At 38.8% G+C, this 21,583-nt stretch overlaps 1 protein-coding gene across 2 annotated transcripts in view; it reads left to right on the top strand.

Moving 5' to 3' along the window:
* PDK2 (pyruvate dehydrogenase kinase 2) overlaps positions 1–21,583 on the top strand; it is a 37,722-nt gene that overhangs the window by 13,743 nt on the left and 2,396 nt on the right. Inside the window, exons 3-11 of one of the 2 annotated variants that reach the window (XM_034415456.3) lie at positions 11,332–11,403; positions 11,740–11,924; positions 12,121–12,210; positions 13,428–13,505; positions 13,684–13,713; positions 16,303–16,379; positions 17,820–17,918; positions 19,593–19,700; positions 20,773–20,886. In XM_034415456.3, coding sequence (XP_034271347.1) covers positions 11,332–11,403; positions 11,740–11,924; positions 12,121–12,210; positions 13,428–13,505; positions 13,684–13,713; positions 16,303–16,379; positions 17,820–17,918; positions 19,593–19,700; positions 20,773–20,886 — 853 coding nt within the window. The remainder of the gene's footprint in view (positions 1–11,331; positions 11,404–11,739; positions 11,925–12,120; positions 12,211–13,427; positions 13,506–13,683; positions 13,714–16,302; positions 16,380–17,819; positions 17,919–19,592; positions 19,701–20,772; positions 20,887–21,583) is intronic. The other variant, XM_034415457.3, reaches the window with a different exon arrangement.

Here is a 21,583-nt window from a genome sequence, read left to right as displayed (position 1 = left end):
ATATATGAAGAAGTGACTTCCCATCTTCAGCCTCCCTCCTCACAATAGTTGTCCCACCTTGTTCCTTCAGTTTACAAGGAATTGCAAGTAGCCCCTTTGCATCACACACAGCCAGAAAATCCTGTAACTCTGTAAAGAAGGGACAGGTAAAGTGATCCCGGCTGCGGACAGATTTTACTCAGTGAAACACAGGTTACCTGTTCTCCTGTTTTTATTTTTAGGTAATTTTAATTTTGGAAAAAAAGATTAAATTGAAAACCAGCATTGCTCAGAGGAAAACACCAACTATTAGCATTGACTAAATTTACTGGCGTTCTTCTGAGTCTTATGGCTATCTGAAAACTATTTATGGAGAGCTTTTTCCAACAGTTCATCTATCAGTTCCCTCACTCCCCAAAGAAAAGAAGTTGGGGTTGTAAGGAAAGTCTAGCAATGAGCAACCTCCCTATTTTGAGATTAGTTACAGTGGCCATGATAACTGTTTTGTGAAATAGCAAACCTCTCTGGGACAACCCATTTGTGAAAATGATCACAACGTGTTTAAAAAATTTCAGAGGAGTCTCCAATCCCCTCTCCCCAAATCTATATTGTGCATAAACTTCAGGCTGCAGAGTTCAGATGCATAGAGTTACCGTTTTTCTTAAACGGAGTTGCTAAAGGAAATTTGTTGGCTGAGATTAACAAAGATCATAAAGATCTCATGTCAGTCAGCCATCGTTTCATAGATCCTACATAAATTCCCCTAGCCGTCTTGGGAAACAATAATAAACCAGAATGGCTGGAAATTTCAGTTTCTTAGGGGCACCATGTTTGTGTCCATTGCTCTAGTTGTGTTTGTCAAGGATCTTCCATCAATTTCAGCCCCATCAAGGCAATATGCAGTTAACAATGGCTGATGATCAATGCTTAAAAGAAGATACCACCTCCAGACACACAACAATATATGCACCTCTAGAGAAAGTTTATAAATAAATAGTGGGAAGAGGATGTTGGAGGGCTTAAATAATAATAATAATAATAATAATAATAATAATTATTATTATTATTATTATTATTATTATTATTATTATTATTTTATTTCTATACCGCCCTTCTCCTGCGGGATTCAGGGCGGTGTGCAGCCAAGATAAAACATTGCATATAAAATTTAAAAACAATTTAAAAAACAATTAAATAATTTCAGCCCAAGATATTAAAAACAACCCAATTAAAACCAAATTCAATTAAAACTGAGAGGATGGGATCAAGCCAGCCCAGCTAGATGGAATAGGTGTGTTTTCAGGGCCCGACAAAAAGTCCGGAGGTCTGATATCGTGTGTATCTCAGGGGGTAGGTCATTCCAGAGGGTGGCTGCTGCCACAGAGAAGGCTCTCCCCCTGGGGGTCGCCAGCCGACACTGTCTGGCCGACGGCACCCTGAGGAGGCCCTCTCTGTGCGAGCGAACCGGTCGGTGGGAGGCTATTGGCGGCAGAAGGCGGTCTCGCAGATAACCCGGCCCTAAGCCATGGAGCGCTTTAAAGGTGGTCACCAACACCTTGAACGCACCCGGAAGACCACAGGAAGCCAGTGCAGCTCGCGCAGGAGAGGTGTCATATGTGAGCGCCCCGTCGCTCCCATAATGCCTTTTCTTTTTCTTTCTCTACCCATCCTCTCTCTTGTTCTTCATTTTTTTCAGGGGTGAAATGCTCCCGGTTCGGACCGGATCGCATGATCCGGTAGTGATGGAGGCAGGTGGTTCGGAGAACCGGTAGCAAAAATCCCTGCCACCCCCCACCCCATGCCCAGCTGAACCGTGTGATCATCAGAGGCTTTTTTTTATTATTTTTAAAAGCATTTTTTCTACAACCTCTTCGGCTGAAAAAAATGCTTTTAAAAGAAAAAAAAGCCTCTGATGATCCCGCGGCTCAGCTGGGATCGTCAAAGGCTTTTAAAACCATTTTTTCTACAACCTCTACAGAGGTTGTAGAAAAAATACTTTTAAAAGGCTCTGATGATCCCAGCTGAGTTGCCTGATTGGCAGAGGCTTTTAAAAGAAAAAGAGCCTCTGCCATCAGGCAACTCAGCTGGGATTGTCAGAGCCTTTTGAAAGCATTTTTTTACAACCTCTTAGCTGAAGAGGTTATAGAAAAATGGTTTTAGAAGTTTTTTTTAAAAATGGCCATGCCCACATTAACCCCCCCAAGCGACGCCCACAGAACTAGTAGTAACAAATTTTAGATTTCACCACTGATTTTTTTCCCCCTTGGTTTTGCTAAGAGGAACTGTTGTTTTGAATGAATCTCTCTTACTGGAGTTTTACATTAGCATTGAGGAGGCAAAAGAAATAGGATGTGGCCCTTTAAGATGCCAGCATGACCTTTGGCCTACTTTGGGAAAGTAACATGTGAGAGCTTGTTTGTTTCTCTCTGAATTTCCCTGTTCTTTTCTGTCCACATCCCATTGCGGTTGTCAGGGAAACAAGCAGGTGCTGGAGAGAAGTATCAAAAGGCACATAAGGAACTGAGAGCCAAGTTAATTCTTATTTTGCCCGAGTTGCCCTTGATCCCAACTCTGAGCTGGTTTTTGTCTTCCTGTGGGAAAGCTTTGCTTGCTAATCCTTTGCAGCCTGCAGTTCCATGGCAAGACTTCCTCATAGCAGTAATCCTTCAAAGGCACCGTGGCTCATAATTATTGGCCTTGTAGTCCTGAACACCCAGATGTTTCCCAGTACTGTACAGGTAAACGTTGCATCAAAATCATAACATACTTAGAAATGCCTCCCTTCAATGGATGAATCACAATACATATTTTTAATGTGGCACAAGAAAAGTCATTAAAGACATATTGAGGACCAGCTACATTATTTGAATTTAATTACATACTTATGAATCAATCATGCTATTCCACTTCTCATGTAGACAACAGGTACAGAATGCATAAAAAGAATAACAAGTAGTAAGAAAAAGGGATAAAAGCATATCATAAACAGAAACTTTTTTACAGGTAAAAATTCCAAGATGCAAATACACCAATCAGGACTGTCCTGTGCATTTATAGAAGTGTCCTCAGGAATCACAGAGTACAAACTGGGCGGAAAGCATAGAAATGCAACACAATAGCAACACAAGATTCGCTGAGAAAATCCACACTGACCTTTATTCTCTTCCCGTTAAAGTCAAACAGAGGAAATGGGCTTTTTATATTTTTTTTCTTGACTAAAGCATTGTGCTTTTGCTGTTTATTTCTGATAAGGAATTAGGATGAAATATTCAGAAAGTCATACAATGTATGGCTTGCTTAAAAAAATAAATTTGGAAGAAAACCATAGGTTTTATATTTTGATAATGGAATAAATTTTTATATGCATAGATGTCTTATTATTTAATGAAAAATTAGATTATTCATGAGACATCTGTGTCCTTTATACTATAACAAAATGGGAAGGAAGGAAGGAAAGGGAGGGAGGGAGGAAGGAAGGTAATCCCCATTACACATATGCAGAGCTTTGTTAGCCAATAGTCCTGATGAGAAGATTTCAGCAGTTAACTACCTTCAAAATGACCTATGTGATAAAGTCATAAAAGCCATTCCTTATAAATTAGGAAGGCAAAAGTATTTAAGGAAGGCAATCCTGATCCCTTAAAATTAAAAACAAAACAAAAACGAACCTTTATCATGGTTTATGCTAATGATTTTAAAAAGGAAGAAATCTCTTCAACCAAGAACAGATAGGTAACATCTTAAATGCTAGCTAACTGAACTGTAGAGTTGAACAAGATATCATAGTTGGATATATATAGCAGATATCTATCCACTAGAAGGTTTAAAGTACAGCAATAAAAATGACTTATTTTAATGTGGACTAAAGCAATAGATCTGAACTGAATAACCATGGAACTATCTACTACAAGAAACACAAATAGATTTTTAGGATCAAACATAAGGTACATAGTAAAGTCCAATACTACAAATACAATCCAAGGGATTCCCAGAAATACTGAAAAGACTTTAAGGAAACCTCCAGCCTTCTTGTGCAACATATTTCTGTCAGAATTCTCTCAAGCATAGAAGCATCCATAGACATGGCAACTAATACATGCTTTCCTACATGGAATTCAGGAGAAGAAATTTACAGGGAAAAGTCCAGTGTTCATTCAAACTGGAAAGGAGAGGATTGTGGGCAAACTGCAGACAAAAATAGGCTTCCAGGATACAAAATGAAAAGCCAATGTTTTTCTAATGTTGCTTTCAAAAGGATTTAAGGAAGGCAAGGCTGATCCCTGCCTATACTTGAAATTTAAAAATAACAAATGAACCTTTATCTTGGCTTATGCTGATGATTTCAAAAAGGAAGAAATCTCCTCAACCGGAGACAGATTGTGAATAAATTGAGTCTGCCCAGTAGTAGCTTGCATAATGGACTAATCCATTGCAAGAGGAAAATAATATAATACTAAAGCATCATTCCATTAAAATTCCATCTAGTTTATCCCTGATATATTGATATTCTATCTGCAGAGTTTCAGATGGGAGGAACAAATTGGAATATACAGTACATAGCTTACATCTGCAATATCTTCTCATGATTAAAAAGGATTTGCAAAAAAATGCAGCTCTATTGTATACTCCTCTTCTGGTTCCACCAGCCGATCTCCTCTTCTAGGATATTCCATTTTATTTTCTCTCTCTCTTAGTTTTCTTTCTATGTATATGTGGGTATTTCTAATAAGTAGTCAGCATGCAGATAGCACCCACAGAGGTGACAAACAGGTTTTTTTTTTTTTTTAATTTGATTTATATGCCGCCCTTCTCCGGAGACTCAGGGTGGCTTACAATGCGTTAAGCAATAGCCTTCATACTTTTGTATATTTATACAAAGTCAGCTTATTGCCCCCACAAACTGGGTCCTCATTTAACCTACCTTAGAAAGGATGGAAGGCTGAGTCAACCTTGAGCCTGGTAAGATTCGAACCTGCAGAAATTGCAGGCAGCTGTGTTAATAACAGGGTGCATTAAACCACTGTACTACCAAGTTGCTGGGTTGTTTGTTTATTTTGCTCCTAACTGTTTTGGATTTTTACAAACTTGGGTTTCCCCAAACCTCCTGATAAGAAACTCATTTGAGAACATCATGCTAATCTAATCTAGCATTTCATTATTGCAGGAACAAGCCACATGCCTCTGGAAATCCTAAAATAGGATGTAGGGTAGTGCTGCTTTCCTCCTATTCATGTTCTATAGCAACTGAGCTTTATAATGTCTCTGATACTGGATGCAATATGTGACCATGATTTGGATCTATCTATCTTCTTCAAAATATTTTTTTATGTCAGTGATTATTTCTGCATTTTTATACTGTTATTTTGATACTTCCCACTTAATATTGTTTGGGCTGCCTGTAGACCAGTGCTTGCATAATTGAAATTGTTGTCATTATATGTGCTCCATAAAATTAAATCCAAGTTAATTGTCACTCAAGTTGTAAGGAGCCACCAAAGCTAGAGCAAATAATGTTTAATACCCTGTTTCCCCTGAAAATAAGACCCCCCTGGATAATAAGCCCAATCGGGCTTTTGAATGCATGTGCTAAAATAAGCCCTCCCCGAAAATATTTAAACGCATGAGCAGCTGGTCCCCGCCTTGTCCTCTGGTTAGGGTTAGGGACACAGAGCTGGAAATCAGGTAAGATGGCAAGAGGAGCCCTGTCTTGCTCCACGCACCCCAAAATAATAGGACCTCCTCGAAAATAAGGCCAAGCGCTTATTTCGGGGTTCAAAAAAATATAAGACAGGGTCTTATTTTCGGGGAAACACAGTATTATATATGCATATTTAATTATTTAGAGATAGTTGGAGAAATGGAGTCACTGTTAATATGTAAGAAGATGGAGGACTAAATCCTAATCTCATTTTTCCTAAAATATTCTGTCATAGATAAAAAATAGTTTCATTTTGTAAGACTGTATAATTGTCAAATGAACTTGATTTTTTATCTCTTCACAACAATGTGAAGTCACAGCTGCCAATTCTTCAGGTGGTGTTGGGCTTCATACAGACTTTCTTCCCGAGAACTTAAGATATTGCAATGAATACCAGTAGTTGCAGTATCTGTGCATATCCAAGCAATATGGTCTTTTGCAAATGACAGATGGAAATTTTGTCAATGTGCAGATTTTCTAAATACCGTCCAAGAATTTTTGCCATGGTATCCAGTGTGCTGATAACTCGGACCAGTATGGCTGGTTTATGCCATATTTTTATTATCTCTTTTATTCATTAAACATGAAACTCAGTCAACTGAACATTTAAAAATGTGTCACAAATACGATTGACTGGTGCTAAGATTGATACGGGTTGCTGCCAGCATCCTAGGTATCAACCAAGTATCTTTTTAAAATATATGATGTTCAGAGTAGCACAATTTCTTGCAGCTCTGCTGGTGTTATTGCAGGAAGCTGCACTTTCTCGATGTGTTTTGTAAAATTCTTGGACATGGTACCAAGTGCCCCGATGACGATGGGTATCACTGTTATATGTTTCATCCATAGACATGTAGTTTCGATGGCTAGGTCGCAATATTTTGTGATTTTTTCCAGTTCTTTTTCTTTGACTCTGGTGTCTCCTGGTACAGCGATATCAATAAACTGTACACTTCGGCCCTCAACAACTGTGATATCTAGCGTGTTATGTTCCAAATAACGATCCGTCTGTATTCGAAAGTCTCACAAGATCTTCACCTTCTTCTTTTTGTCAACTTTTTCCACTTTAATCATTTTAATAATAACAACAACAACAACAACAATAATAATAATTCGTTGCATAGTCAGCTATATGTTCAAACTGGGTTTGGCATTTTTGTCTACTATCGAGTCCTTACCAAGGACCTGGGATAGGCAGATCTGAATGTTTGATGGTGTTACAGATACAATCACAGGATGGAAGCTGTTCCAAGTAAAACTGCTCCTAACAGACAGAAAGCAGCAGGTGAAGCTAACTAAGCAGAATCACATCAGATACCTGTACAATTAGCATAGAGGCTCCACAAGGCTATGTGCTCTCTCCACTTCTCTCTATATACCAATGACTGCATCTCAAACAATCCATCTGTTAAACTATTAAAGTTTGCAGATGACACAACAGTCTCATTCGAGACAATGATGAATCCTCATACAGACCGGAGGTTGAACAACTAGCCTCGTGGTGCGAACAGAACAATCTGGAACTGAATGCACTCAAAACTGTAGAAATGGTGGTGGACTTTAGGAGAAACCCTCCCATACTTCCACCTCTTAACAATACTAGACGACACAATATCAACAGTAGAGACCTTCAAATTTCTAGGTTCTACCATATCTCACGACCTAAAATGGACACCTAACATCAAAAACATCAAAAAAGCACAACAAAGAATGTTTTTTCTGCGCCAACTCAGAAAGCTCAAACTGCCCAAGGAGCTACTGATACAGTTCTACAGAGGAATTATTGAGTCTGTCATCTGCACTTCTATAACTGTCTGGTTTGGTTCTGCAACCCAACAAGACAGACACAGACTTCAGAGGGTAATTAGAACTGTAGAAAAAACAATGGCTACCAATCTGCCTTCCATTGAGGACCTGTATACTGCATGAGTCAAAAAGAGGGCTGTGAAAATATTTACAAACTCTTCGCATCCTGGACATAAATTGTTTCAATTCCTACCCTCAAAACAACTCTATAGAGCACTATGCACCAGAACAACTAGACACAAGAACAGTTTTTTTCCCAAACACCATCACTCTACTAAACAAATAATTCCCTCAACACTGTCAAACTAGTTACTAAGTCTGCATTACTATTAATCTTCTCATCATTCCTATCACCCATCTCCTCTCACTTATGATTGTATGACTGTAACCTTGTTACTGGTATACTTATGATTTGTATTGACTGTTTCCTAATATGATTTGATAGCTTATTTGTTCCCTATGACTATCATTAAGTGTTGTACCTTATGATTCTTGACAAATGTATCTTTTCTTTTATGTACACTGAGAGTGTATGCACCAAGACAAATTCCTTGTGTGTCCAATCAAACTTGGCCAATAAAGAATTCTATTCTATTCTATTCTGCCTTCTGCAATTGACTGATGGCAAATTTGTCAATGCCAATGATGTTCAAGTGCTACTGCAGTTGTTTTGGGATTGCACTCAAGATGCCTATTACTATTGATACTACCCTTGCTTGCCTTTGCCATAGTCGTTTTATTTCTGCTTGTAGGTCTTTGTATTTTGTTATCTTCTCCAGTTCTTTCTCTTTTATTCTGCTGTCTCCAGGCACTGCTACATCCACTATCCAGACATTTTTTGTCTTTCTTATCGACAGTTATTAAGTTTGTGAAGTTATATGACAGATGCCTATCTGTTTGAATTCTAAAGTCCCAGAGCAATTTAACTTCTTCATTTTCTATGACTTTCTCTATTTTATGGTCTCGCCAGTTCTTTCTTGCAGATCTTCCAACGCACCATTGTTGCTATTTTGTCACTCCGCTGGGTGATCTTCTTGCAGCTGTTTACCAAGTAGTCCACCGTTTTCTCAGCTTTTTTGCATAGGTGTCACTTACTGCCCGTTGCTGTCTTCTCAATTCTGGCTCTGTGTGCATTTGTCCTTAAGGCTTGTGCAGCCAGAATTAGTCCCTCGGTCTCTTTCTTTAACTTTCCTGTTATTATTATCACTCAATGGGGGGATGATGATATTGATTGTTGTTATTATTGATTTATTATAGCCACCAAAGACTTTGTAGATAGAAGAGATAAGGTGTTGTCCAGAATGTATCTAAAAACAATTGGTCTGCAAAAGTACAAAAAAGTAATTCCTTAAGACTATCCAAAGAAAAATGATTTTCTCTCCCCTTACCCCCATTTCCAGCAACCCTTCTTGCTGTTTTCTACATTGTTTAACATGGTTCTGCCTTTTTGAGAATTACATACAGTTGCATTTTGTTTCAGTTTTTATTTTAAGATCTAATTGACCTTTTTACTTTGTTCTCAGGTATTTACTTTTAAAACAAGAACTTGCACTGAGTGATAGTTCTTTAAAGACGTGCTCTTTCTAATCATTTATGCACAAGGAAACACTATGCTTAAAATGGTTCTCATTGAAACACGTTTTTGCGTGCTTCATCAAAGTAGAAAGAAAACTGCTTTTTTTTTGGTGCAACTGCTATTTTATTTTTTATTTTTTTAATTTGATTTTTATTATAACATATAGTGAACATTCAGTACATTTTCGGTTCATTGGTGCAATTATATACATATATACATCTACATGCATTATTGTCTTTTATTTGATATTGTTTCTTAAAGCTAGATTTAATTTCAAAACACTTAAAGATAATAGTGCTCAAATCTCTAAGACTAAATGTAATACTATTCATATGGATTTTGTTAATTAATTAATATTTAATCTCTATTTCCTTCTTTATTTCTTTTCCTCATCCATTCGTACCACATGTCCCACACGCTATAAAATTCCGAATCTTCTCTGTCATTAATTTTTGAAGTCAATTTGTTCATTTCGGCGCACTCCAATATTTTTCCAATAACATGTTCTTGAGGTGGTATTTGTTTTTCAAATAGCAACTGCTATTTTATATTGCAACTTCTGACCAGATAACTTGCACCATCTTGACTGACATGAGGAAAATTATACCAAACATGTATGGAAGGCATATTTTATGCACGTGCAGATTAATCAACCAGCAGCAGAATCTATAGATGGCCCTTAAATTATGATACAATTGGGACCAATATTTTCATGGCTAAGCTTGAATTTCATTGTGAATCACACAACATAAAATTTTATGATCTTTTTTTGCCATGGTTGTAAAGTGAATCACATGCACTTGTGATTCACACAAGTGAATCATGTGGTTGCTAAGTGAATCCAGCTTCTTCCAATAACTTTGCTTGTTAGAAGCCAGTTGGGAGGGTCGCAGATGGCAATCATATGACCTCAGGTGACGTCAAAAATACATGACAGGTGCCAAACATCTGAGTTTTGATCACATAATTCTCCCACGTAACACCTCTCCTGCGCGAGCTGCATTGGCTCCCGGTGGTCTTCCGGGTGCACTTTAAGGTGTTGGTTCTCATCTTTAAAGCGCTCCATGGCTTAGGGGCAGGGTATTTGCGAGACCGCCTGCTGCTACCAATAACCTCCCACCGGCCAATACGCTCTCACAGAGAGGGCCTCCTCAGGGTGCCGTCGGTCAGGCAATGTCGGTTGGCGGCCCCCAGGGGGAGAGCCTTCTCTGGGGGGGCACCCACCCTGTGGAATGAGCTGCCTCCTGGAATACGATTGATCCCGAACCTCCGTACCTTCCGTAAAGCCCTGAAGATGTTTTTATTCCATCAAGCCGGCCTAGCCTAAATGGTTTTTAATTGGGATTTTAAATTTTATGGATTTGGGGGTTTTAAATTGGGAAGCTAGTGATTTAATTTTTTAAAATTATCTTAACTTTTGTATTTGTATGTTTTTTAATTTTGGCTGTTCACCGCCCTAAGTCCCTTCTGGGAGAAAGGCGGTATACAAATTAATAATAATAATAATAATAATAAATAATAATAATAATAAATAATAATAATAATAATAATAATAATAATAATAATAATAATAATAATAATAATAATTCTGCAATGATTATAAGTATGAAGACTGGTCGTAAACCACTTTTTTCAGTGCCATTATAATTTCAAACAGTCACTAAATAAATAATTGTAAGTCAAGGACTGTCCATATTTAGAAGTAGAAATATGCCAAAGGTCTTACTTCGGCAAAGATACAAAGGTGTAGCCTTGTGCTTACGTATTTTACTAAATTATCTTTGGACAAGTGAATCAATGTAATAGTTAATGTTTTAAATGATATGCCGTAACAGAATCAAAATAAGAAACATGGTTCTTGTATAATAAATAAGATTTATTATTTAAATAATAAATAATAATGATGGCACATTATTGCGTGGTAGCACAGTGGTTAGAGTGCAGTACTGCAGGTTACTTCTGCTGACTGTCAGCTGCCTGCAATTGGCAGTTTGAAACTCACCAGGCTCAAGGCTGACTCAGTCTTCCATCCTTCTGAGGTGGGTAAAATGAGGACCTAAAGTGTTGGGGGCAATATGCTGACTCAGTAAACCGCTTAGAGAGGGCTGTAAAGCATTGTGAAGCGGTATATAAGTCTAAGTGCTATTTCTAAGACTTCTCTCTCTCTCTCTCTCTCTCTCTCTCTCTCTCTCTCTCTCTCTCTCTCTCTCTCTCTCTCTCCCTCCCTCCCTCCCTCCCTCCCTCCCTCCTCCTTTCTTCTTCCTTCCACCAGGTATGTGCAGAGTTTGCTGGATATCATGGTGTTCCTTGACAAGGATCCAGAGGACCAAAGGATATTGGGACAGTGAGTTTGAATTTAGTGGCCTCATAAAATGTACGCAAATGCATCATTAGAACCCTTAGTTTCAGTGTTGAGCTGAGAGAAACATTTCCAGTCTGGCATGTTACAGTGTGTCTTATTAATGAAAATCACAAATTACAGTCCAAATGACCCTCATTGGTTAGGAATTTGGGGAGCGAGGTGTAAGATACCTGAAAAATCTCAGACTGTTCAGGTAAATTGATCATGCCTGAATCATCCTTGGATTATTTCTGCAATAATTCTGAAGTCAAAGCATATCTTTTGGACCTAAACAGATGGAAAATTAGGTATATGTGGAATGTTGTTGTCTCATTCTAGGTTCACCAATGCTCTGGTCACAATTCGCAACCGTCACAATGATGTGGTCCCTACCATGGCACAGGGTGTAATTGAATATAGGGAAGCTTATGGTGATGACCCTGTTTCCAACCAAAACATCCAGTACTTCCTCGATCGCTTCTATCTTAGCCGTATTTCTATCCGCATGCTGCTCAACCAACACAGTGAGTTATCTTAAACCCCTCAGATCTGGTTCCCCCCCTTTTTTTTCCTTCTCCCTTCCTCTTGGTTTTAGTATTAAGGGATGAATTCTTAATTAGAGCTGTATCTTAATAGGAAGCCCCATCTCATGCTCCACCTGGCCTACTTTTGTCATATCGTGCTCCGTCTCTCTTCATTTGCATCTTCTTTTTTTCACAGCCTTGATTTTTGATGGCAGCACCAATCCGGCCCATCCCAAGCACATTGGCAGCATTGATCCCCACTGCAACGTATCAGATGTAGTTACAGGTGAGTGTTCTTCCGTGATTCCCGCCGCAGCATCTCCTTCCCCCTCTGGAATCCTTAAGAAATTGGTTTTGCTTCTTAGCTCCTCTCCAGTCTCATGAGAGCCACAAAAAAGGGGGCCATAAAAAAGAGAGCCACAAAAAAGGGTACCTGATGATTATATGTAGCTCTCTGGCCAGGAGTTCCCTATTTTGGATAAATATGAGATGTGTGGTTTAGAAGAGTTGAAAAGGCAGTTGTCTAAATTCATAGAAGAAGCAGTGACTAGGTTTATATTTACATGTGAGTACTTTGGTTTGAAGTTAGTAGGCTGTGCAAAACCTAATTGTAGTTTGTTCAATAAATCATGATTAAACAAACCATAGTTTAGTATAATAGGTTACCCAGGCAATATCTAAGAAAATGGGCCTTCCATGTACAAAGGTTAACTGTTCAATAGCTTATTTTAATATCAGATTAGTCAGTTTTGGAAACAGAAGTTGAAACAGACAGATTTGTGATGCAATTCCTTAGAGCTTATCTTACAGTGGAAACTTGGAGAAACCTGTATACAGAGTATAGAGTACCCTGTACTCTATACCCAAGGCAGACATGATTTTTACAGTTTTCCATGCAGCCACCAGAACTTAATAGTTACTGCTAAACGGTAGTTTTTAAAGTACAATTTAAATACTAGTTTAGGCTTTTTTCACCTCTTTATCTTTTCCCTTGCTGTTTTTGGAAGTGCAAATCCCTGCTCAAAAAGGATTTCAAGCATCTATATCACACTAATATGCGAAGAATATAATATGGCTCTGTATTTGTGGAAGGACAGCCGATGAAGCTGGATTTCCTGTTATTGCATGGAGTTGGCACAAAAGGGAGAAGATCTTCTAATAGTCTTCTAACCCATTTAGGTTGTTCTTTCATAGCTTTGGTTGAATTACAGTAGGTGGTTCTTAAATAGAATTCAAAAGGAAATGTGGATTAAAAAGGGGGAGAAATGTAGAGCTCTGACAATTTGGGGGAGACAATGTATTCCTTCCCTGGCTTTTGCTGAAATTTATTTTAATTTGGTCCAAATTTGCATGAAAGTAATACAGAATTTTTAATCAGCTCATCAAGTAGATGCTCTTGCTGATCTTTTCCAATTTATGACAAAGCTGACAGGTGGTAGAATTCAAAGAAGAGAAGCTGTGTTTCCGTAATAACCAAAGTTTGGTGTTTCTTTCTTGCTGCAGATGCTTACGACATGGCCAAACTGTTATGTGACAAGTACTACTTGGCATCTCCTGACCTGGAGATCCAGGAGGTGAATGGTGAGTTTGCAGAGCCATGAAAAAAGTGGGAAAGTTAAGGAGAGGAGCAAATAAGCCAAGTGGGAGGGGGTAGAGGTTACTGTCCAAACTGGATGCTCAGTGGCCTCTTATAATATAATCCGCACAGCGGGTTTTAGAGGGACTGCTAGCCTCCTCCATTTTCCCCCCTTCTATTTAGATAGTGGAACAGGACCTCACAAGTGGCATAGTAAGTAGCTGATGATCCTTTGATAAGCAGCCACCCTTAGAGTTATTGTCGTGGCTTGGCGACTAAAGCTTTGCTAGAATCCCGTTTTCCCTTCCTTTGGGCTTCTTTCTTTTTTTGCCTTGCCTTTTAAAACCGATAATAGTGACTGCCCTTTTAACAGCAAAACAGTGTGGACAATTCATTGATACCCCAAAACTGCAATAAGAGGAGATACAGGAGACATAAAATGAGATTGGATTATTGCAGGTAATCTGTACCTTCCAGATCAGTGGTGGGTTGCTACCGGTTCACCCCAGTTTGGGCGAACCGGTAGCAGCAGCGGCGGGACGCTCCGCCCACCCGCCTGGATGCCATCAAATACACTCTGCGCATGCATTGAAGTGTGAATGAAGCAAGCGCACACATGCAAGAGAACCGAGAGCAAAGGTAAGTGAAACCCACTCCTTTTCCAGATGTGTGGAATCTCATCCAAGGCAGCATATCTTAAATAGCAACTATTGGAGAACAGCAGTGGAAGAGAGACCTCTGTCTTCTGTCTTCTGCCTGTGCTTGTGAACTTCCTGGTTGCAGCTGTCAGTCACTGCCTGACACAGAATGCTGGGCTGAATGGCTCCCTGGCTTAAACCAACAGGCATCTTTTTATATTACTTTAAGATGGTTCTTTGAGTGCCTAAAAATGCTGGGAATTATATTTGGAGACATCTGGTTGAGAAAGCACAATTATTTCTGGTTTTAATTAACAGATTCCACACGGGTAATAGTAAAATTCCAGCATTTCTTCCAAAATGTATGCATTCTAATTAGTGAAAGACAGAAAACTAGTTGAAAGCTGTGCATCATTACTCTTTACCTCTTAAGCTTGTACAACTTTGATCCTTGCTTGGTGCTTAATTATTACTACTTCGTTCTCAAATCAGTCGCTACCTCTTTCTTCTTTTTTACGGCAATAGATAAATGATATGGAAGCCATGTAATCCATCCTTCTCTAAGTCTACAGCAGTTCAGCTTCTGAAAGTGAAATTTATCAATAGCTTCAGTGATTTTTAAATAACTAAATGAAGCCTTCATGATCAGAGGTATCACGACCTTAGGTATCTGTGTCTGGAGCAACAGCACTGGATCAGGGTTCGCTATTGTCTTCGTGACTTATCTGCTTGTTGGCTTTCTGAATGTATCTTCTGAATTGTATAGCTTCAAGAGCAGGCTGTTGGGTTAGATAAGTCATTGACCTTTGTATAGATAAAAATCCCAATAACCCGCAATTGGTACTTGAAAAGAAAGAAAAATACAAATATACCCACATGCACACACCCACATGCAAACACATTGGCCTGAATGGGCCCCTGGTCTAAATCAGCAGATGTGTATATGTAAAGGTTTGGTTTTTTTCTATTTCACACCAACTGATTTGAAGAGTGTTTTGAACTGGGCTTCCATAGATATAGTTTTGTTTGGAAAATGATCCTGAAGAGAGACCAGATGGAGTAAATTTACTATATCTGAGCTGCGAAAATCCAGACAATCACTACACGCCAAGCATTAGATGTGTTATTGTTTTGTTATCATCTAGTAGTTGTCCAGATTTTTGCACCTTGAATACGATAGCCTCAGTGTGGAATAATGTAAATGTGACTTGGTAAATGTGATAAGTAAATATTCCTGATTTGGTGGCAAAGCATGTCAACTTTATGTTGAAATCATCCAAGGAAAGTTCTGAAGTAGCCTAATCATATCAGGAAACCAAATTGCAGTGTTGCGTATAGTATCTGAGACTAAGTGACTTTGGAAAGATGATTGAAATAAATAAGCTAAAACTTTTCAGAAAGTTAGGTAAACCTGATAATTTTGACTTGACCAAAAGAAGTTTGAGAATTTACAATCCAACAAAAAGGGAAGTTCAAAAGCCTGGCGAGACAGAAGACCAATGAAGTAACTCTCCATCTTGTGAGATTTTCTGCACTTAGTTATATGGCTGAGGCATCTTTGCTTTAGCATGAAGATACCTTGGAGTACAGGTAGTCCTCAACTTACAACTGTTCATTTAGTGACCATTTGAAGTTCCAATGATACTGAAAAAAAGTGACTTATGACCATTTTTCTCACTTATGACCTTTGTAGCATATTCATGATTACATGCTCAAAATTCAGATGCTTGGCAACTGACTTATATTTATGACAGTTGCAGTATCCAGGGGTCATGTGACCACCTTTTGGGACTTTCTGAAAGCCAGATTTGCTTAACAACTATGGGACTAACAACTGCGGTGATTTCACTTAACAACTGTGGCAAGAAAGGTTGTAAAATGAGGCAAAATTCACTTAACTGTCGCACTTAGCAACATACATTTTGGGCTTAATTGTGGTCGTAAATTGAGGACTACTTGTAATAGGACCAGTCATGACCAGTGCATCTAGTCAGACTAATGTCATTATGAATTTCAAATTTATGTTGAAGAACCCCATTTTTGAAAAGTAATCTTCTATATTATTGCAGCAAGGAGCATGGGTGTTTTGCGTGTTCTGGAGTGGCAAAAAAGGAACAGAAACAGATATAAAACAGCATCTTAATTAACTTTGTTCTTCTTCTAGCGAATCAACCCAACCAACCTATCCACATGGTCTACGTTCCATCTCATTTGTACCACATGCTCTTTGAACTGTTCAAGGTAATTCTCTCTCTCTCGGAGTTGGATTCTGTTTCCATAGAATGTTTTGGTGCTGTTATTCCAGCCAGAAACCAGGTCTATAATTTGTAATAATAACTTATTACAGGGGTGGTGTTAATACTGCTCCATTTAGTGTCAGGATATCTCAGATGCAACATTGGATCATCCTAGCACCTTAGAGAATTTCAGTCTTTACATTGAGATTGCCCAATAGGGAGTGACTCAGGAATTCAAGTACTCCAGGAAGATCATAGAGCTAGTTCAACTGAGTAGTAGACACTCAATGTATTTGGTTTTCTGTTCAGGTGAAAGTGGTGACATGAAGGTGAAGCAACCCTGTGGTTTTTTATGGATTAATCACACCCTCATTTGTTTTAGGCTAATGTAACTCCAGGCTATGAACATTAGGGTTTTTTTTTTTAGAATTGTCACATATAATGGTCTATGTATATATCCACAAAATTCAATATTATACACACACATGCATGCATGCATATAAAATGATACGTGTGCTGACCAAAGCAGAAAAGCTGGCTATAATATAGTCATTTATATAAGAATATAATACTTAAGCAAGAGGTTTTCTGCAGACATAGAAAATAAACCATTGTCTTTTGTTAGCCTCTGTAAGTCATATTTTGTATGTGGGCATTTGCAAATTCTGTCAGATGCTTCAGGCTAGTAAGCCTGTGTTCCAGTAGCCACATAATAAATGCTTGGAAGGTTCCATCCATTACTCATAGAATATTGAGATGGGATAGGTAGTTAATTAAGACAAAGTCCTAATTATCCAAGCCAACATCTGCTTCATCCATCATTCCTTCTAATGTTTGAAGTGATGATCTCTAGGAAAGCAAAACGTAGTATCCAGCATGGTCTCCTATTTTTCAGAAAAACAAAAAAAAGAAATAGTAAGTGGAAGACTACCATAAAAACAGCTTACTGAGGATTGGGTGTACCCAATAGCTCTAGAATGCAATTCAATTGTATTCATACTCAATTCTATTGTATTTATAATCAATTCTATTGAGCAATTATAACAACAACCAAAAACAAACAAACAAACCAGTGAAGTATAATGGGAAATTGCAAGAAATAGATATTAAGCATTAAGAGAGAATTCCTGATTGCAAGATTTATTTGATCATGAAGCAGAGGATAACTTCGCACATAGCACTAAGCTATAACTAGAGCACAGTCTCAGTGTCTGGATCAGGCCAAAGACTATTGTAGAAGAGATTATAATTTACTGGAGGTATTTAAGTAGAGGCTAGAAGGTTTTCTGAGCTGCTTGCCATATTTCCAGCCTGCATTGGCAAGCCTGCAAGGCCCTCTATATTCTTATTTCAAAGAATAAGTATATAGATGGCCTTGCTGGAACTGGGGATATTTATTTAAACCATTCTTATATATTTCTCTTTTTCTCCTGTTGTTTTGCAGAATGCCATGAGGGCCACTGTAGAAAGCCACGAGTCCAGCCCGACATTGCCACCCATCAAAGTAATGGTGGCTTTGGGCCAGGAGGATCTCTCCATCAGGGCAAGTGAACTGGTAGAAGAAGAAGAATATAAAATAGTGAAGATGCTAGGCAGAAGCTGCAGCTACTTGCGGTTTGCTAGGCAGTAAAATAATATCACTCTATTTCAAAGTTTTCTTACAATTTCTGGTTTCATATTCAAAGTCCCAAGTTTCTCAGAGAAGAAGGTTTTCCCACCATTCACATCCATTTCTCTCCAAAGTGAGAAAATGGATAGGAACAGAAAAATAGTTATTGACTCACGTTTTAATCCTGGTCATATTAAATAGCAAGACAGTTTAAGTGGAATCTGACCTGGGTTGAAATTATTTGTCTGTGAGCTGAGCTTTAGCTTTTTGTATGCATCCATAATGACTTGTTGTGGCAGGAAAGACAGTTCACATTTACACCAGAAGAGGTAAGGTGACCTGGATGCAGTGGTTAGAAGTAACAGACTAAAATTATGCAAGTCCAGATAGAGATCTTTACCCATCCACAAATCCTGGGTGAGCCAATTTCTGTTTCTCAATATAACTTATATTACAGGATGATTGTGAGGGTAAAATAGGAGAAAGTATAATAAATGTTGCTTTTCCAACCCAGATATCCCTCTGAATGTGTCAGATTCCCCCTCAGAATTTCCCAAACGGCAAAGCCACTCCTAGATACTGAATGCGAGGAGTCTACCTGTTTGGAGGACACTCTGGTTGGAAAAAGCCATCCTAGAGAAAAACTGGAATATAAAAATAAAAAATAAACCCACCCAAACTGGATGGTATGTATATGGGAAGGAATGAATACTGTGGGCTTCTGTGACTGGCAGTTTGAATGATAAAAGGTATCAGCATAACTAGTTTGATAACAAGTTTTGGATCTGGGTCAGACCAGTCCTAAACTGCTACTCTGATCCTTACATTGGAGTCAGTCTTTATTCTAGTTCAGGGGTGTCGAACTGGTGGTCCACAGGCCAGCTGTGTCATACGCAGGCCATGCCCACCCCAGCTCCGTGAAGGGAAAAGGAGTCACGATACGTCACGTGACAGCAATGTGACGCAGTGAGTTTGACACCCGTGTTCTAGTTTCTGTTAAAGCTCATACTATCTCAGATTGTTCATGATAGCAAGATACTTTACTTAATTCAGTACTGTCAAAAAAAACAATAAAGGAGAAAATCAGTTTGGACAAATTTGCATAAATTAGATGTGAAAATGCAAACTTGTGGAAATAGTTATTATAATTTAAATAGGAATGCAGAACGCTTCATTGTAGAATAGAAGGGTGGGTCCAGATAGTCTGTTCGGTTGCTCAGTCTGGTGAAAGGCAAGTTCAGTTCTGGTTCTCCTTTTTCCTTTTGGTAGCTTATCTTTAATTGGATTTGTTAGTTACCTCTTTAAATATAAATGTGAAGTCTGACTAAAGTCAAATCCAACATCTGGAGACTTCATTGACTCATTAATGAGGTTTTTTTGGCAGCATTATCCAGTTGTTTGACATTGTATGTATGTGTCTGCGGGGGGTGGGGTGGGTAACCTTCATTTTTCAAAACTGCTTATGGCCAGCTAGGTACTGCCAGCTAATTGGTTTCTTTAATGAAAAGCCCCTCAAATAAAAATAAGGGGCAAGGCTTTCCTACCTCCATTCCCTCCCTGTAGAATTTCTGCCTCTCTCTCTTTTTTTATCTTTCTGTTGTGGAGCAGATGAGTGACCGAGGCGGTGGGGTTCCTCTTCGCAAGATTGATAGACTCTTCAGCTACTTATATTCCACAGCACCCAAACCAGAGCTGGGCACCGGAGGGACACCACTGGTATGTGTTACAAAGTTGGCCAAAGTTGGGAATACGAAGCCAATTAAAATTGCAACCAGTCTTTTGAATCTCTTGAGAGGGAAAGGTCAAGGCAGGTGGCTTCAAACAGCTTGTTTTTTAAAAATATAAATATCGCCTTAAAAATGTCTCCTTTGCCATGCTTATTCAGATAAAAAGTGAGGACTAGTAATATCTGGTTCACCAGTATTAAGAGCACTGCAGAAATGGGATAAGATATGACAAATCATCAAAGGGATAAAGTAGGGATCACTTTAAATGTTCTGATGTTAAAGCAGTAGAATTGTAAGGAAAGAAAGAAAATACTTATTTCTAATTAAATGCTGACAACAATATGTGGAGGAAAACCACAGTAAAATAAGACAGTAATTAAAATGCAACATTTCACTTATTTAACAGTTAAAACAATTTCTCAATATATTTTATTATAATGGATAAAATGCTGATTTTAGAACAGCCCATTTGAGGAAGGGGGAGCTGTTTTTTTATGATGAATTGTTCAGAACCTACTGCAATGTGAGGGAAAAGACTAGAAGTAGCTCCTTTTTGTCTTCTTGACAAAACTAACACCAAGGTTGGGGAACAATTTAAAACAGGAAAACGGCAGAAAAGAGAAGGATTAAGCATCCCCTTTCCCAGCACTATTGCTCAGATTAAATTTGGAATCCCCTGTCTCCCTTTATTTCTTTATATTTCTTTAAGTGTGTGTGTTTGGGGTGGTGAATCACATTCATCTTGGTTCCCGGTGTGCTTTGTGGCAATGAAGTTAGGGATACATAACAGGGCTCATAACGAGAGACTGCACAGAACAAAGCAGTATTTTTCAACTTCAGCAACTTTTAAGAGGCGTGGACTTCAATTCCCAGCGTTCCCCAGCCAGCTACAATCTTCTAAAATCTGGCTGGGGAATGCTGGTAGTTGAAGTCCACATCTCTTAAAGTTGCTGAGATTCAGAAGCACTGTTCCTGAAGTATTTATAGGTGGGCATGCTTAACAATGTGGTGTTATGTACTGTACAATGAGTAAACCATGTTTCTTTTCTTTCACAAACAAGGCCGGCTTTGGCTATGGACTGCCAATCTCGAGACTCTATGCCAAATATTTCCAAGGTGATCTTCAGCTATTCTCCATGGAGGGATTTGGAACAGATGCTGTCATCTATTTGAAAGTAAGTTGGTGTCTTGCTTATTTCCTGCTCATATTCCCAGTCTGATGTGGACTAAATTAGCAAAATGTTTCTTTACGCATATATCAATAAATACAGATTATGCAATACAACTTTTCTGGATTTCCCCACAAAGATTAGGAATGTCCAGATCAACTTTATATTATTCAGTGGAGTGGGAATCGAAATAACTCACTCAGGCCAACAGTCTGAATTTTGTCTCCTGCTCATTCTGCCTCTCAATACTGTTGTGGCCTGCCAGCGGCCAGCAGAGCTGGCAGCAGATTCGGACAGTGAGGAGGTTGGGGAGGAATGTGGGCCAGTCCTGGAGTCTGGGGAAGGCTCAGACAAGGGCTCTAAGTCGGAGGCAGAGAGGGAGCCAAGGCCATCTGGTAGTTCTTTGCTGCCTACATCAGCGACGTAGAAGAACAGCGTGAGCCTGTTCCTAGTGTGCGCACGTGCAGAGTTGCCAGGAGACAGGAATAATTAAGGAAACAGGGTCAATTTGGGAGTAAGACTTGGAGATGATTGGCCCCTCCATAAGACATAAAAGAGAAGCGAATGGGACGTAAGCTTTTGCAGGAAGCAGTTAGTTCATCTGGCTGATTCAAGATTTGAAAATTCTGTTTGTGACTCTGTGCCAAGTTTGGCCTTGCCCTGCGTCTGGAAATTAGCTCTTTGGCAGCGATCCACATGAGAT

Source organism: Pantherophis guttatus, chromosome 4, assembly GCF_059756535.1.
Source record: "Pantherophis guttatus breed Tessera chromosome 4, ASM5975653v1, whole genome shotgun sequence".
NCBI classification, from domain to species: domain Eukaryota; kingdom Metazoa; phylum Chordata; class Lepidosauria; order Squamata; family Colubridae; genus Pantherophis; species Pantherophis guttatus.
The sequence above is the reverse complement of the archived record's forward strand: the minus strand, read 5'-3'. Positions and strand labels throughout refer to the sequence as shown.